Source organism: Prionailurus bengalensis, chromosome C1 (assembly GCF_016509475.1).
Source record: "Prionailurus bengalensis isolate Pbe53 chromosome C1, Fcat_Pben_1.1_paternal_pri, whole genome shotgun sequence".
Lineage (NCBI taxonomy): Eukaryota > Metazoa > Chordata > Mammalia > Carnivora > Felidae > Prionailurus > Prionailurus bengalensis.
This window is the reverse complement of record NC_057345.1, coordinates 214,465,729-214,483,278: the sequence shown is the minus strand read 5'-3', so window position 1 is coordinate 214,483,278 and position 17,550 is coordinate 214,465,729. Positions and strand designations below refer to the sequence as shown.

The window sequence follows — 17,550 nt, the reverse complement described above, 5'->3', positions numbered from 1 at the left end:
TAAGCAGGCTCCACACTCAGCGTGGAACCCAATGCAGGCCTCAATGCCACAACCTTGGGGTCATGACCTGAGCCAAAATCAAGAGTTGGACGCTTGGGGCACCTGGGTGGTTCAGTTGGTTAAGCATCTGAGTCTTGATTTTGGCTCAGGTCAGCCCTGCTTCTGGCTCTGTGCTCATGGCACAGAACCTGCTTGGGATTCATTTTCTCTCTCTCTCTCTCTCTCTCTCTCTCTCTCTCTCTCTCCCCCTCTCTCCCTCTCTCCCTCTCTCCCTCTCTCCCTCCCCCATTCTCTCTTTCTCAAAAGAAATAAACTTAAAAAGAATAAAAATAAAAGGTAATAAGCACATTCTATCAGTTTTAAATTCTTCCTAATTTAGCAAATATTGATAGGCAAAATACACATAAACAAAAGCTCTTTGGAATCTTCAATAATTTTTAGGAGTGAAAAAATGTCCTGAAACCAAAAATCTGAGAAGTTACTTCAAACCTTACATAAATATGATATGTATTTTTCTATGTATATGTAAGAATTGGGGCACCTGGCTGGCTCAGTCAGAGGAACATGCCATTCTTGATCTCAGGGTCAAGAGCTCGAGCCCCACGTTGGAGGTCGAGTTAGTTTACTTAAAAAGCTAAACAAGGGCACCTGAGTGGCTCAGTCAGTTAAGCGCCTACCCGACTCTTGATTTCAGCTCAGGTCATGATCTTGTGGTTTGTGAGATTGAGCCTTATGCTCTGTGTGGAGATTTCTTGGGATATTCTCTCTCCCCTTCTCTCTGCCCCTCCCCCATGGGTGCACATGCTCTCTTGCTCACTCTTAAAAAATATATATTTAATAATTAAAATTTAAATGAAAAAAATAAAGTCTGAAGAGAAAATCTAGGAGACTAATGTAAAATTTATGGTTCAGGGGACCTTAACTGGGACAGAAACACAGAAGCTGTAAAAGAAAAGTCAATATATGTATCTTCTTAAAAATTTTAAAAGAGTTGTGGCAAATTTATAAAAATAAGTCAATGAATAAAAGATGTATCTTCGAATGTTGTGCATTGAAGGTGAAAAAGGGGCAATATCTGTAACATACTGAGAATCCAAAGGGAGTGACACGGAAAGACAAACAATGTTAAAAATGAGAAAAGGACACGAATAGGAAATTACAGCACGGCAAACCCAAATATCCAATAAAATAAACATAAAAGACGCTCACACTATACAATGGGGATGCAAATTAAGATAACAAGATAGCACTTTATCAATATGAGATTGGCAAAAATAATGATTGCACCTAACGCTGGTGGAGATGGAGGGAAGTCTCCTCTCCTGCTCTGCCAGTGAAATCCGAATTGCCACCGCCTTTTTGAAAAACAATCTGGAGAAGTCTATCACAATTAAAAACACACATACACTTCAACCCAGCAACAAAAGCCCACGTAAGTAAAAGTACCAGTAAATAAGCATATATTTACAAAGCATATATTTACGGCGGCATTGTTTGACAAAGCAAAGATCCGGAAAACTGTACATCTATGGCACTAAACAGAATCAATTTGCCCTGCTGGCTGACCTAGAGGGACTGCCAGGAAATATTAACAAGAGCATGGGGCGCCTGGGTGGCGCAGTCGGTTAAGCGTCCGACTTCAGCCAGGTCACGATCTCGCGGTCCATGAGTTCGAGCCCCACGTCAGGCTCTGGGCTGATGGCTCAGAGCCTGGAGCCTGTTTCCGATTCTGTGTCTCCCTCTCTCTCTGCCCCTCCCCCGTTCATGCTCTGTCTCTCTCTGTCCCCCCCAAAAAAATAAAAATAAATAAATAAATAAATAAACATTGAAAAAAAAATTAAAAAAAAAAAAAACAAAAAAAAAACAAGAGCAAAGACAACACAGCGTATGTGTGTGCTTGGATCTATAATCTATGCCATCTCATTTTGTAAAACCAGTACTGATGAAAACATACATGGATATGTGCATGTCTATGTATAATACCGTATGTGTGTATCTCACAAGAACAATGTGAAAGCACAAACCCATACTGATGTGGGTCACAGGGGCAGCAAGGGATGAGCTTACGCTGTCTCCCGTGGAAGATGCCTCTCCTGCTTTCCTGACCACATTTTTCTTGTCCTCAATCCATTCCTCTTATCTGTCAACCTAGGCTAGGGAAAAGTCCTGTCGGGACGGCCATGTTCCAGTACTTTTGCAGCCTTTGGAATTTCTACAGCACTTCTTGTTTCTATCACATTCGTGAACCTATAATTATATATTTATTTTCTATTACTTTTTGTCTACACGTGTTCACACGTCTCACAAGAGACAAAATCGTGTAGTGGCTAACGGCTTGGACTTGCGAGTCAGACCCCCTGGGTTTGATTCCAAGCTCCGTCACTGCGGTTATGTGAACTCGGTAAGTGCCGTATTTTCTGTTTTCTCACCTGTGGAACGGGCACAACGATGGCACCCGCCGCAGGGTCGTTGCGAGGAGATGAGCGAATGCACGCACGGTGCCTACACAGCGCCCGGCACCTGGTGATGCCACAGCCGTGAGTGGCGATGATCAGCATCATTATTCTCTCACTTATCCAAATCTTACTTGGAGGTATTTTAAGCCCAGATACTCTTTCAGATTTGTTTTGTATCCCTTCCTCATTATTTCCTAGAATGATGTTATGTCAAGGCGCTCAAATATTTGTTGAATAAATAAATGACTCTTAGCCTCGAGAAATCTCTAGAGAAGGAGATTGCTGAGCATAGGACTGTCACTTCCACGGCAACCAGCGAGTCGACGTCCATGCTGACCTCACCTGGCACTTAAGCCTGTTTTGTTAAGAGGGGAGAATATTTGTCTTAAAATCAGTCTTCTCAAATAGCACAAGAAGGCTTTTCTTCTCCACTTATGAGCTAGACACCTCACCTTACACTGTAATCAGGAAATGAGCCATTTGTGGTGGGAACACTGGAATCAGGGTTCCCGAGCCCTGTGATTTGCCATCAGCTTTCTGGGAACATAAGACAAATGTTTAACATAAAACTAAATTGTACTAGGGGCAACTGGGTGGCTCGGTCGGTTAAGCGTCCGACTTCGGCTCAGGGCATGATCTCGCGGTCCGTGAGTTCGAGCCCCGCGTCGGGCTCTGCACTGACAGCTCAGAGCCTGGAACCTGCTTTGGATTCTGTGTCTCCCTCTCTCTCTCTCTGCCCCTCCTCTGCTCACGCTCTGTCTCTCAAAAATGAATAAATGTTAGAAACAAGACTAAATTGTATTAGATGACACATTTCTTTGAACCACCTGGTGAGATGCGTTCGCGCCCTTACAAACTGTAGCCGTTGCCTGCCTGTTCCTGTGTGTGTGCTGGCCAAGCCCATCTAATGAAGGTTTTATTTCTCTGGAGGTTTAAATGGGTCTGGGGGCTTGTGGGCCAAGAGAGCATCAGAAGCAATTTAGAAAATGATGAAAACACCTGTCCTTCCGAGGCCATCCTTCCTCTCTCCTCCTGCCCTGAATGCTCCACCTCTCCCTCTCAGCCGGATGCTTCCCAGCAGCATTTTAATAAGCTTCGGTGTCTCCCAAATTAGAACCGAACACAACCGCCCTGCTTGCGGGCTCTCGCACTTGCTCTCTCGCTCCCAGCCAGATTCGTGGGAAGAGCCGCATATCTTACCGGCTCCATTCTCTTACTGCCCACCTGCTCCCCAACTCGGTTTGACTTTTTGCCCCATTAGTCTTCAAGGTGCTCAGCACCCGCCCTCCACCCTCCGCCCTCCGCCCACTGAATCTGGCGCACCCTCTCTCTCACTTCTCACTACACCGGTGACCCTGCGGCCCTCCCCGCTGACCAGGACCTCGCTGCCTCCCCCCATTTCCTCCTCCTGGTCTCCAGGTAGTTTCCTGTGTCAACAAAGAGGGCGTAACTTGCCACGCCTTTCTGCTGCGCGTACACAGAAGTACATACATCATTCATCAGGCTGTGTATTTATGTTTGTTTTCTTTCTGAAATTGAATCCTAGTGTTCACATCGCTTTGTGATTTCCTTCTCCTATTTGACGTTATACACTAGACAGCCTGTAAGTCAGAAAAAAACATCCCTAACGCTACCTTTCCATCTCTTTATTTTGGCATATAAATGTGTGTATATCAGACACAACTTTCAGCACACCAGGACAAGTCATTACATTCTTAGAAATTAGATCAGATTGTGCACCTGGGGGGTCTCTTGAGCTTCCTGGGCAGCAGGACCAGTGGCCACAGTTGCAAGTGCACAGATTTTAACTGGATGTAAGGTAAACGGAGCCTAATTCCCCTTGGCTTCCAGCCCCACCCCGATAGAGCCATGTTATCTTTAGAAGCATTGAGTAGCTCCGTGAAAACACTGGCTCCATTATCTGTGTTTTGGGTTTCAATAGGAAATTAAAAATTTTTTTTTACAATGCTAAGCAAGATGACATTTGACTCAAAGGTCCTGAAAACACTTGTGCTGTCTCCTTCAAAGCTGTCACCTTGGGAGGTAGTAGCCATGTTCCAATGACAGTGTCACGTGCTCAAATGCTCTGTGGAAATTTTCCTTGAGTCTAAGCACCTTTCACTTTCCTTTTTCTTTCGAATTTAAAAAGTAACACCCGCTCTCGGTTTACCAGCTGAGTAAAACACAGATAGCTGGGGCCCTCCCCGGGTCGCCCTTGCTAACACTCTGCGGTGTGCTGTAGGGGTGAAGAGAGAGGCAAAGTCCAGGATCTGTTGACTGGAGTGCATCGCAGAGCCATGTTCCGGCCCCAAAGGCCAGATCCTTTCCTTACAATTTCCCAACTAAACACCTTCTAGGAGTCTTCTGAAAATTCTAGTTATCACAACAAATATTTTCAAACCCTACCCTCTTAAAATAAAAATCAGGGTAGCCAAAAGTCCAGAAAATTAAAAGATCTCTATAGGGGCGCCTGGCTGGCTCAGTCGGTGGAGCATGTGACTCTTGATCTCGGGTTGTGGATGAGCTCCACATTGGGTATAGAGATTACTTAAAAATAAAATCTTAAAAAAATAAAATAAAAGATCTGTATATTCCTTAATTTTTAGTAGACTATAATTGCTTCCATAGGGATATTTTCCAAAGTTGAATTCCCATCATTAACAGAACAGTTGAGCCAAATGAATTTTCCCTTGCAATTCAAAGACAAAGGGGTTGAGAGCAACAAAACAAAACAAAAAATTCAAAGCAAACAAAAAAATTCCAAAGAGATAACTCAGGGAGAGGACAAATAGTTCCTGAGGAGAACTTCTGGATATAATGACAAAAACTCAATGGAATTAATTACTTAAGATATTAACTCAAAATATAATTTAAAACAATACTGATGGGACAGGGAACAAAGATGGTCTCTTATCACAGTCCTGAGAAGACTGGGTCAGGGAGCTGGGCTCTCTCCTGTGGCTGGTCAACAATAGCCTACAGGACAAGATGCCTGCTTTTGAAAGGCCAGCAAGCTGAGAATGATTTTACATCTTTAAATATTTGAAAAAAAAAAAAAAAAGTTTAGTGACCCACAAAAATCAAATGAAATCCAAATTTTAGTGTCCATAAATACAATTTTATGGGAACAGAGCCGCATTCATCCTTTTATGTATTGCTGATAGCTACTTTGCCTCACAACGGCAGATTTGAGTAGTTGAAACAGAGACCACATTGCCTCCAAAGCCTAAAATATTTACTTTCCTCTTTACAGAAAAAGCCTGCCAATCCCTGTTCTAAACCAGATTTTACTGCCATCGACTTTGTGTGACCTTAGGCTGGTCTCCTCCCCTCTCTGGATCCACCTTTGCAAAGGAAGGGGCCAGGATCCCCAGCCGAGGTCCAGAACTGCGCTTGTCGGACAAGGCCGAGCGGTCTTCACCCTCTAGCGCCACCTACAGCTCAGGAAGAAAACGGCAGGCGGGAGGCGGCCTATGGGAAGGACAATCACTGGGCGACCTCAGCGCAGCCTTCTTCGCCGGAAGGCTCTTAAATGAACTCGCTGGAAGATCTCCCCCAGCTGGTGCCATCAGTGGACAAAACCCTGACTTTACAGACCTTTCAACCCGAGAGACCACAAGTCCAAGGGGAAACCTCTCCTCCAGCATTCACTTCAGGAGTACTTGCTCCCCACAAAATAGAAGGAATGCAAACCAGGAATTAGTACCGAGAAGAAGTGGAGAGAGTAACGTGTATGGGTTTTGTAGGCCTGGAGGAAGAACGAGGAGAAAGCTCGTCTCTGAAAAACCCATCTCCCGCCCACGAGTCGCCATTCTCTATCCGCGCTTCATGAGACTCACCGACGTTAGTTCTGAACCTTCTGGTTTTAAAAAACCAGGTCAGCAGATTTTGCAGAGCCGAGGAAACCCATATTGAAACAGCGCAAATAAAACAGCAAGGTGGTTGGTTCTGCCCGCTCTGAACCAAGCCTCTCAGCCTAGAGAGCCTCACGGGGAGCCTCCGGGCCCGACGCTCCCAAACATGAGGAAGACCAGGGCAGGCTCGGGCCCCTTCAAAGCAAAAGACTCAGGTCGCAGAAGTGCTGCCTTTCAACCTCCCATAAGCCCCGAGTGCTGTGGAGCGTGACACCTGCGTGCTGTGGCTGAGGAAAACCCACCCCAGGGGCGGCACGTGTCCTTCAGACATGGCCACCCCCAATCCTCCCGCCTCGAACCCTCCCGTCGGTGGAGTCTAACCTCCGTCCCCCAGTCTGGGCCACTCTTGTGATGTGCCCCGAGCAGAACACAGCAGAAGGGATGTTCTGAGACCGCTGAGCCCGGAAGAGGACTGGAAGCTTTCACTTCCTCCCTCTTGGAGCCCAGCCACCGACCGGTGAGGAACCGTAAGCCTGACCGCTGGGCGATCGGAGGCCACGCGGAGGGGCCGGGGAGGGTGGGAGGCCAGCTTGGACGCGGAAAGCAGCCACACGACACCTCAACTGAGACGGGCAAGACCCCCCGCAGCTGAGCTTAGCCAAGCTCCAGCACTGTGAGGAATAATGCTGCAGGGATCAAGACCTCCATTTCTGGACTAACTCTTCGAGGCAAGGAAGAGACTCAATAATATGGCACGAGTTTTCTAGGCGGTGTCAAGGGCCACCAACTTACTTCATCATCTTCCTCTTCATCGTCATCAGATTCAAGAACACCATCCTGTAGCTCCTCTATAAAGAAAAAAATAAATGAACAACTACAAACACAGTTGGGAGTCTTGGCCAACAAAATCCTTCGGCTGCTGCAGAGGCGCGTAAACGCGCTAATGAGAATCGGGTCACCTCGGAACAATTTGGTTTCTGGGGCCATTGCGGCCACGGGTTGCGATCATTCTCAGCAAATTAAATCTCTCCCCCAGTTTGACCAGAACGCATTGGTAGTGGCGCGAGCAAAGTTAAAAGCCAGCATACAATTTGAGAGGAATTTAGAAAAAAAGAAATTAAACTAGTGTTGCTAGGCATCGAGCTAGATGCTGTACGCGTGTTATTTCCTCCGTACAAAGATTTGGTTGACTCTTCTCCCCACTTTATAGCAAACAGCAAAAGGAGGCATACAGAGGATAAGAGATTTGTTTACGGTCACACTCCCGTAAGTGACCGAGCTGAGATTCAACTCAAGCCTGTTTTTTAAATCCCATGATTTTCCCACAGAGGCTGGGGTAGCAGCCGTGGCAGGTAGGGTTCCTGAAGGCTCCCGTGGTTCACTGCTAGATCTTAAGAGTTTATATATAAAGGAGGGATAATAGCAAAATGGAATCTGAGAAAGGACGAGCCTCTGTGTTTTCATCTGTGAAATGGGGATCAGACCACTTACTTCCTAGGGTTGTTGGGTGGGTGGGAGGGTGGGTGGGGGGAACTTCACAGTATACCAAACTAAGCCACCTGGCCCAGGGCCAGGTACACAGTGGCTGTTAGAGAAGTTTGGTTACTTTCTCCTCCACGAAGCCTTCCCTGACCCCTCACTGGGCAGTCACCCCTCTGTCTGCTGAACACTCAGCATTTTCTGTAGACAGCATTGTCCTGGAGAGTAGTACCAGACAGTACCATACTGGACAGCAGTCTGATAGTACTTGCCACTTCGGGATGATCAGTTTACTCATGCACGAATGGCTATGGACTTGTCTGGGCATCTTCCTCACCCATTGTACTGAATTGTGAGTCCCTGAGAACAGAGCACCGGGCTTACTCATCCCTCTATCCCTAATGCCTCTTCCTTAACGATCATTTGTTTCTTGAACAGATGACATGAAAGTAAAGAGAGCCTGAGAGAAGAGAGGAAGTCAAATAGGAAGTAGGAGGCAAGGAGCCAAAGGCTATTCTTGAAGAGACTGCTCAGCATACTTAGAAAGGGGGCAGATTAAACTTAAACCCCAAAACCATTTCATAGAAGGAATATGTAGAAGCCCCGGGACACCCGCTGTCCTTGACACAACCCTCATTCTAAAGGGAAGGACTCTCACGGACTTGGCTAGACCAAGGCCTGCAGGACACCAACTTCTGTCCCCACCTCAGGGGGCTTGCACACCTCCACGCCCATCACGGCCCCACCCCTGTCACGGAAGGCTGTTCAAGTCAAGAAAACTACCTTGCAGATGGGGAAATTATGCCATTCTGCACTTGAGCTGAAGCTCCCTCACCTAACTTCTGTGCCCTCCCAGCACACGTAGAGCTCTGCTCCGTGCCACCTGCAGGTAAATGCCTATCAAGCAGGTGGCTTTCGAAACGGGGGTGCTGCTGTATTCATCAGCTGTGGACATTTCTTTTTCCAATATGCAAATGCCCCCTCCCACTTTTTAAAAAAGAATCTTAGACGTTTCGTGAAGCCACAGGCTGGTCCAGCCACAACCCCTCCCCTGAGCCTGTTGGCTCAGACTCATCCTATTCCCCAGAACAATCCAGTCCTGTGAACTTAATTAAGTACCTTATAAATGTCAGTTCCTCCTCTTGGGGGTGACGGGGACATCAGCCCTGCTTCCCGCACTGTCTCCTGGGTTGTGGCACGGCCAGCTGCCCTCACTCCAGTAACTAACAGTGAGTGGTGCTCGGAGCCATCAGTGTCCTTCCTTTCCTGCGGCCCAGCTGGCGATGCTGGCTCTGCCCTGCTCCCGTCCTCTCCTCAGGGACTGGCCAGTACCTGCCAGGCCCCCCCCTTGAGGGCTGGAGTCATCGATGAACCTCCCTGCTGCTGCTGGTGGCGGTCACCTCTGTCTGCCACGTCCCTTAAGCCTCCCCAGGGCAGTCCTTCCCTACCTGTGGGGTTAGGTTCCTAAAATACTCTGGAATTTCTGTACTTGGAAACCTTAAAACTTTATAGGAAAAACAGTACTAGAGAACTGAGATGGGCCCGGATGTATGAAAACCCATACGCACGTGTCACATGTTTACTAAAATAGACTAAAGCCAATACGCTAAATAGAGATTGTGGCAATGCCATCCGACTTATCTTAAACTAGTAAGCTACTACTAATTCATACTCTACTGTTAATGTCTACTTGAGGATGAAGCCCGAACGGGGTGGAAACTCCAGCTCTCCCCTCTGTGGCTTTCACAGTGATGCTGGTACACCCATTCATTCTGACTCCATGCTCACGACACATATCCCAAGGCAGCTGTGTGTGTGTGCCTCGTCCTCCATTCAAACGTTCAATGACTTCCTCATTTTGTTTCAAAGGATCAGACTCCTAAGTAATAGGGTCTCTGGGGACCTGCCACTGTCCCATGGATACAGAATAACTGAAGTGCTTGCTAAAAAAAAGAAATACTTTTGACACTCATTATTGAAACTGGCACTTACCGAGCAAAGCAGGTGTATGTCAAGCCCCTTCTGAATATACCAGAACTCCACCCACGATAACTTCCTGACAAAGCACATCCCTCACGGAAATGTCTAACTGACCCTCCCTCTTCACATTCTTCAGCATGTTAGCTTAAGGGCCAGTTTTACAGACGACAAAGAGACGGTTTGGGGCCAGAGCGCAAGGGGGACCGCCCCTGTGGCTTGGCTGCCAGGAAGGAGGGGAGACCGACAAGAAAATGGAGGCGCATGGGCCTTGATAGATTGAAACACAAAGCCAGCCTTGAAGAAGATTCCGGGCCCAAACGTGACCCCGAAGCCACAGAGGACCCCCACTCGCTAGGGACGGAGTTCTCAGCTGTTCCCTGCATCTCCCTCCTTCCCCAGCAGTGGCCTCTCTTCTACCCACAGCCGGTGAGGGAGCGAGCAGAGTCCCGACTGCTGTCATGGAACAGCCGCATTTTATTTCGCTGTGTTTTGTCGATCCATCTGCCCAGCAGAGTGGGGGCTCCAACTCAGAAATGCAGCTGTTGCAGAAAGCAAAATTCTATTCCTTGCTCACCTGAATCTGGGATGAGTAGCCACGGGGAGGATGTTCAGATGGAAACGTGCCCAGGTCTGAGGGAGTGAAGGTTTCACTGGCTGCTCTCCCTGCTGCTTCCTGTTGATCAGGAGCCTCTAACGTCCTCTTTCAGCCTCTCCATTTCTGTGCTCGTCCGAGGCAGGGACCCACCACCCCGGCTGCATGTGGGGATCACCTGGGAGCTTCAAACACTACCCCCCCCTCCCCAACCTGTGCTCTGTCTCTCAAAAAGAAATAAATGTAAACACTATTCACACCTGGGGCCCCCCTGGAGCTTCTGACTTCACTACCATGGGGTGCTGCTTTGGGGACTTTAAATCTCCTCAGGTGACTGCCGTGTGCGGCTCAGGCCGCGAGCCATGAGCCACCTATGGGCTTCCTCCAGTGAATGGCTTCGGGCAACTGTTTCTTGGCCTTGGTCAAGCTGCTGACTCAGGAGCAGAGATCAGGAGATTGATTTTTTCACCTTTGCTCACGTGCTAAGTAGGATCTGTGCACTTGGACTTTGAGTGATGTGGGCTGCTGGGTGCCTCTGGCACGGGTACGAGTCAGGACCAAGATGTCAGGAGTCCACAGAAAGAGCTAGAGCTTCCCCTCCATCCTGGTCCCATCCAAGGCTTCCTGCACCTTCCTGTCCTGCTTACTATGGGATGTCGATTGTCACGGTAACGGAGAAAGCCCGAGAGAACGAGGGTCATCTCCTCCATGGCACCAGCGGGCAACATAAGTTTGTTTTGAAAGCGTGAATGCACGCGGGAGAGTGACATTTTCTGTGGTGGTGCCACGGAGGTCGGCACTGTTTTCCCTATCTGGCCCTGGGACCCCCAGAGAAGCCCTGTGAAGGGGGGAGAGAACGAGGAGGGGGAGGTCCACGTAAAGAGAACGTAAGGGTAGAGCAGGGTTTCTGCGGTTGCTTTTGAATTCTTTTTGTTGACTCTAAGCCTAAAGTGTGGTGAAAGATCGTTGATCCTGGGACAATCTGGACCGCCTTGTTAGTGGGTTCAGTTGGGTCTCCCCACCTCCCTTAAAGCCCCTGAATGGATTCCAAGATATGACAAGCCTTCCTAAGAAAGCCCGTGTATCCTTCCAGCACACATGAGAGATGCACAGACAGATTATAGCTTCCTGCTTTGAACGGACCTGAATTAAGCTGCTTGATGATGAATTCGATCTGGCGAACCATTTCAGCATTGCCTTCTTTGATGAAGCAGCGGAGGACGTACTCCATTCCCTGGGGCAGTAGACAGAGTAAGAGTTAGCATTTTAGTTGTTTTGTGGGGGAGAACAGCTCTACCCAATTAAAAAAAAAAAAACCTTTGGCAGGAGAGTAGGGATATACACAATAAAGATACCTCTGCTCAGTACTAAACATTCTTCTTGTTATTTTTCACAACTCACAGTGAAACTGCTTTCTTCTTGGTTGGCTATCTGACCTAATTATAAAACGTTTGGCAGACAACAACAAAAACCTATTGTACAGAGAACTGGGGGTTGCCAGAGGGAGATGGGGTGATAGGTGAAATAGGTGAAGGGGATTAAGAGACACAAACTTCCTGTTATAAAGTCAATAAGTCGTCACAGAGATAAAAAGTACATCAGGACTACAGTCAATAATGCTGTAATAATGTATGGTGACAGATGGTGACTGTGCTTGTCTTGATGAGCAATGGATGTACATCTGAAACTAAAAGAACACTGTATATCAACTATACTCTCATAAAAAGTGAAAAATTTTAACTGCATAAGTATTCCCTTTAGTTTGGGCAATATGTTGTTTTGGGAGGTAATTTCTGTCCTGTGATTTCTTTACGTTTATACACTTCCTTCTGGATTTTAGAAACAAAATGAAGAGTAAAGCCATATGTTTAGAGAAATAAATGAACAAACAGAACCTCTTTTTAAACAGCTATTGTTCTTCTTCTATCAAAAGAATTATAAAGGCACCATATTGTGTAATATTTACTTTGTTTCAAAACACTGACATCGGGACTCTCAATACTAGCTAACAGAATTGCAGAGAAATGTAAGATACCGACTTAACCACAGGTATCTGTTTCCCCGCCTTCCTCTTTCCTTGAGGGATCTGAATGAGCACGTGTGGCTGGAGCTGATGAGACCTTCTTGCCACAAGAGGAAACTGTATCTAATAATGACCCCAAAATAGAGGAAGCAGACTCCAGAGGTCCCGGGAGAGAAATGGATCCAGTAACACATGAACCCTCATCAAGGTCTGCCTGATGGTTACGCCTGGACTTTTCAGTTAAATGAGCCAATATTTCCCTCTTTTAATGCAGGCCTGTTTGGAGTTAATGGCTGTAAGTGAATCAAAGAAATGTCAAGTGCAGTTTTGAACATGGTGAATTCCCATCGTGTAGAGAAGAGCATTACCTTCCAGAAGGCTAAGTCTGGATTAGAATCTGAGTTCCCTCATGAATTAACAGTGTGACCTTGATCAAATTACTTAGTTCCTCCCAACCTGTGTCCTCAACTATAAAATAAGGATGGCAACGCTGGTTAACATGAAATCTTTAAAAGGTAAAGAATGTAATTGGGTGTTGGTTAGGTAGATACATATGTCTGTCCATTGCACTGAACTATATAAATTATACCTAAAAAAACAGCATCCAGTCCAAGTGCTGGTACATAATAGATGCTCAGTAAATGGTTAAGGGGAGTCGGGGTGGCTCAGTTGGTTAAGGGTCCAACTCTTGATCTCAGCTCAGGTCTTGATCTCAGGGTTGTGAGTTCAAGCCCTGAGTGGGGTTCCATGCTGGGCGTAAAGCCTACTGAAATGGTTAAGATCGTTCCTGCTGTGTTTGGAAGGGATTTGCGGCTCAGAAGAGAGATCTGGTAGCCGAGGCCAAGGGAATAAACAAGGTTCCGGGTGACAGCAGAGTGAGAGGCTTAGGACAGCACCTTTGAGAAAGGAAACATTTAACAGAGAGGCAGGCAGAGACAGGCAAGCGCACAGAGGAGAGCATGAAGGAGTGGTCTGGAAGGGAGGAACAACTCTGGATAGTCTGAGTCAAGGGAAGAGGGTATCAAGCGGGCAGGAGTCTGCTCCAGCCCAGGCCAGACTGTCTGGCTGGGATTTCAATCCCGGGGAAGAGCTTCATGGCCGACAACTGCACCAGCGCCGGGGGCGGGAGGCTTTGGAGCAGGCATCGGCGCAGCCCTATTGATCTGAACCGCTCTCCCGTCCCAGACCTTGGCAGTCTCTTAAAGTTCAAATGGCCTCAGTGCACTCCTTTATCTTCTTCTCTGTTTGGGGGGTGGGGGGCATTATTTTAAGACCACCAACCATCATAGCATTTGGTACCGATATAATTTCTATGTTTTCTTTGTCGTTTTCCACAAGCATACGAATGTTTTACCTGGTTGCAAAAACAGAGTTCTTATGATGTCATATTCTCCTCTCCTTTTGGGAGTCCAGTTACACATGTGTGAGACCTCTGGGTATTGTCCCCCAGGTCTCTGAGACACTGTCCCTTTCCTCCACACTTTTTCTCTCTGGCCTGGCTGATCTCTAAGGGTCACGCTCTAATGTCCTATAACACGAATCTCTCCTCCCCACTTGGTCTCTGTCCCTTTACTTCTGTTTTGTCCTGCCTTCCCTGCCCCTTGCCCTGGATGTCCTTCCTCCAAGCTGCCTTTCCTGCTGTCTGATCCATATCACCTCCCTTCTTTTTTCCTTAGCCTACGTGTTTTCTTCCTTGGTCTCTCCTTTGGTTGAGAATTCCTCTCACCAGAAGGACCATAATGCAGAATTTAACCAAGTTCATTTTCCCTTGTTCCGTACTGAAATGATTCCCCTTTCCCCCAAAGCGATAGGCAATTAAGTTCCATTGTTCAGTGTGACCACACAGAATAGTTCCTAATTGAGTTTTTATCTCTGGCATAACTGTTGATGTAATTTTAGATGACTAATTAGAGGAGATTTAGCAATTCTTCTAAGTAAGCAAAATCAAGTGGAAGAACATGTTTCACTGGTCTCAAACTGAATTTGGCCTGTCTTTTGACTGTGGAAATATATTTAATCCCTTCATCATAGCATTTAATATGCACACAGTTGAGCTGGTTCCGCATGTTATGAGAAAAGGGACAAAACTCCAGTGGTTTTGCTGATTAGATCCAGAAACACTTGTCATCGCGTACGATGCTAATCACCTGAAGCTTGTTTTATGCTTAATCCAACAGAAGCACTAATGTAAACACATCAAGTATTGAATTCACTATTTACCAACCACACCAGGAACCAGACAGCTTTATCGTCTTTACCAGAGTGTCTGTCCCACTTGGTTGCTGTGAGGACGTCTGCAGCCTCCGAGTGTTTGGACCACACCACTGCTCACTCCTGCCGCAAGTCCCCTAGGACTCCTGCAGGTGAATTTCAGTGATACTTTCTCCATTTCACTGTTTTCCTGCTAAGCTTCTACTATGAAATCCATAGGCATTCCCAACGCCCCAAATTAAAACGAACCATTTAAAAAAAAGTCTACTAACTTTCCAAAAATAAGCCTGTTGGGAACTTTCTAACATGGTAGTTCTTAGGAGTTAGGGATCCCTCGAGAATATGATAAAAGCTCCAGATTCTCTCTCCAGAAAACTGCAAATACATATCTGGCATACAATTCCAGGGAGTTCATAAGCTACGCGCAAGCCACGGGTCCCAGTCTCAGATCTCCTTGCTCTAACAGCTTCTGAACCGTGGCACTGATTGAAGCTTATGAATTTCTCAAGCATATTTGCTTTCTTTCTTTCTTTCTTTTTTTTTTTTTTTTTTGTAAATGTTTATTTATTTTTGAGAGAGACAGAGACAGCACGAGCAGGGGAGGGACAGAGAGAGAGTGGGGCAGAGAATCCTAAGCAGGCTCCGTGCTATCAGCGCAGAGCCCGATGTGGGGCTCAAACTCACAAACCTATGAGATCATGACCCGGGTCGTAGTCAAGAGTCAGATGCTTCACCAACTGAGCCACCCAGGTGTCCCTCAAGCACATTGTCTTACCATTGCCCTTGCTTCCTCACGAATGGACGGAATAGAAAGGATGCTGTACAGAGCTCCGTTCACATACGGCTGTATCTTTAAGGGGAGAAAAAACAGCCAATTACAAGTTGTCACATACCGTACAACTCAGTGATCAAACACCCCGCTTGTGAACAGTGTGGCTCACGAGGAGAGAGAGCACTACCACCTTCTTCAGCTCCAGGACACATGTTTCCAAAGGACAGATATCTCCATGTCCAAATATGGAGATATCTCCATATTTGCATGTCCCAGTGACAGCTACAATGAAGAGTTCAAACCCAAGTTCATTACTGGCTCCCAAAGCTCACTCCTGCCATATGCCACTGCTTAACTGTCGGCCTGCTCATTCAGGCTAGAACCGCTGGAGTCATCATCGAATGCTCTCGCTTCTGCTCTCCAGTGTTGAGTCTCCAAGCTGCCTTTGATAGGAACCCTTCTTTTCCACACACACTACCACGGTCCTTGTTCGGACATCCTCCATGACCTAGGCGACATCGATCCTCCCAAAAGGTCTCTGCCTTTGATGTTCACACGTCAGCCCAATAATCCCATCATTGCCAAAATTCTACAACGTGGGCCAAATCGTCCCTCTTCCTACCTCGTAAACCTTCCCTAGAGCCTACCTGGAAAGTCCTCACTCCTCAGAACGGCACACAGGAGCCTTCGAGGTGTGGCCTCAATATCGTGTCCCCCTGCCCCTCCCTTCCTGCACACATCCCACGTTACTTACGGGCCCCTCCCCCCCCCCACAGCTGTTTCCTGCACATCCCCCCACTACCATACTGGGTTCATATTTATACTTCTGTCTCCCCTATTGTGAGCTCTTCGAAGGCAAGACTCATGTTTTACTCACACAGGTAACCCCAACATCAAGCCACACAGGACATGGTACACGGCAGGTGCTTGATAAATGGCAGCTCCCTTCTGAGCAGATTTTGTGCTACACCCTCCACAGCAGTGAAGGGCTCATGTCCCACCCGTCTTTTCTGGCGCTGGACTTTATTGTCCCTTAATCTTTGCCAATCTAATGGGTAAAAAAAATAATAAAAGGCGTCCTATGGCTGTTCTTTCATTTTCCTGACCACTGGCCAAACTGGTCATCAAGATTTCCTGTTCTGTAACTTGCCCCCGTGTGTACTTTATCTTCTTCTTCTGACTTGTATTTATCAATTTATAGGAGATCTTCATATATAAGGGAACTTGTGTCCTATGTGAGGCCAATTTTTCCTCAGCGTATCCTCTGTCCTTTGACTCTTATCATGGCATCTTTTTCCATATCCAAAAAGTCTACTATTTACAAAGTCAAATATGCGTACGTTTTTCTTCATGGCTTTTGGGTTTCGTCTTCCAAGACTATGACTGCCTCACACAGGACCCATGCACGGAGCATTTATTTGTGTGGCAAACACATTTCTAGGCTCTAACGTGTACAGGGAGACTTTCCAGTTCATCTTCAAGGCAAATGCATTTGTGACAATTACAAGATTTACATCTGTCGGTCTATTCTGTTCTCAGAGGTAGCAAGCATACTGGTGCCAACACCTGAAACCAACATTTACTATCAGAGACAAATTTCCCACAGGCTTCAACTGCCATAGTTGAATAAAATGGAGAACAGAGTCTAGAAGGAGTTGAGGGCTCCTGATCTGAAAATATAAAAAGCACGGCAAACACTGTCACCACCACGGAACCCTCGCTAGCTGAGGCAGCGGGGTCGCTCAGCTGGTGGGCCAGGGGACCTAGGGTATGAGAGAAATAAACAGAGGGGAGCTGTCTGCAACGGGAATGGAGACAGGGAAACCAAGTGCCTCACTCTGACCCAGCGGTACTCTGTCCTGTCCTGCTAAGACACCCCTGTACTTGATCTGGCTAAAGAGGCCAGGTTTTTGCTTGGCCTCAGGAGCAGAGTGATGTCGTGGTTTCTGCACAGGCATCTGTAGAAAGCAGGAGAGAGAATCCTCATACTGTTTTTAAGTTTCTGTTAATTAGTTTATCGAGACCTCCACTTTATTTAAAAAGGGCTTGTAGCACACAGGTTGGACGACAGAAAATCACCCCGGTGTTGGGGAGGCCACGGGGCAGAGCAGGAGCTGGTAAGGCCATTCTGCGGGACAGCGTGGCGGGACTCTGACCCGAGACTGCCATGTGGGGCAAGGCGA

At 47.0% G+C, this 17,550-nt stretch overlaps 1 protein-coding gene across 3 annotated transcripts in view; it reads right to left on the bottom strand.

The window, feature by feature from the left end:
• The window catches only part of ARMC9 (armadillo repeat containing 9), a 151,459-nt gene that overhangs the window by 66,908 nt on the left and 67,001 nt on the right, over window positions 1-17,550 (bottom strand). For all 3 annotated transcript variants that reach the window (XM_043578145.1, XM_043578144.1, XM_043578146.1), the window contains exons 17-19: window positions 15,371-15,445; window positions 11,505-11,595; window positions 7,103-7,158 (exon numbers count right to left, since the gene is read on the bottom strand). In XM_043578145.1, coding sequence (XP_043434080.1) covers window positions 7,103-7,158; window positions 11,505-11,595; window positions 15,371-15,445 — 222 coding nt within the window. The remainder of the gene's footprint in view (window positions 1-7,102; window positions 7,159-11,504; window positions 11,596-15,370; window positions 15,446-17,550) is intronic.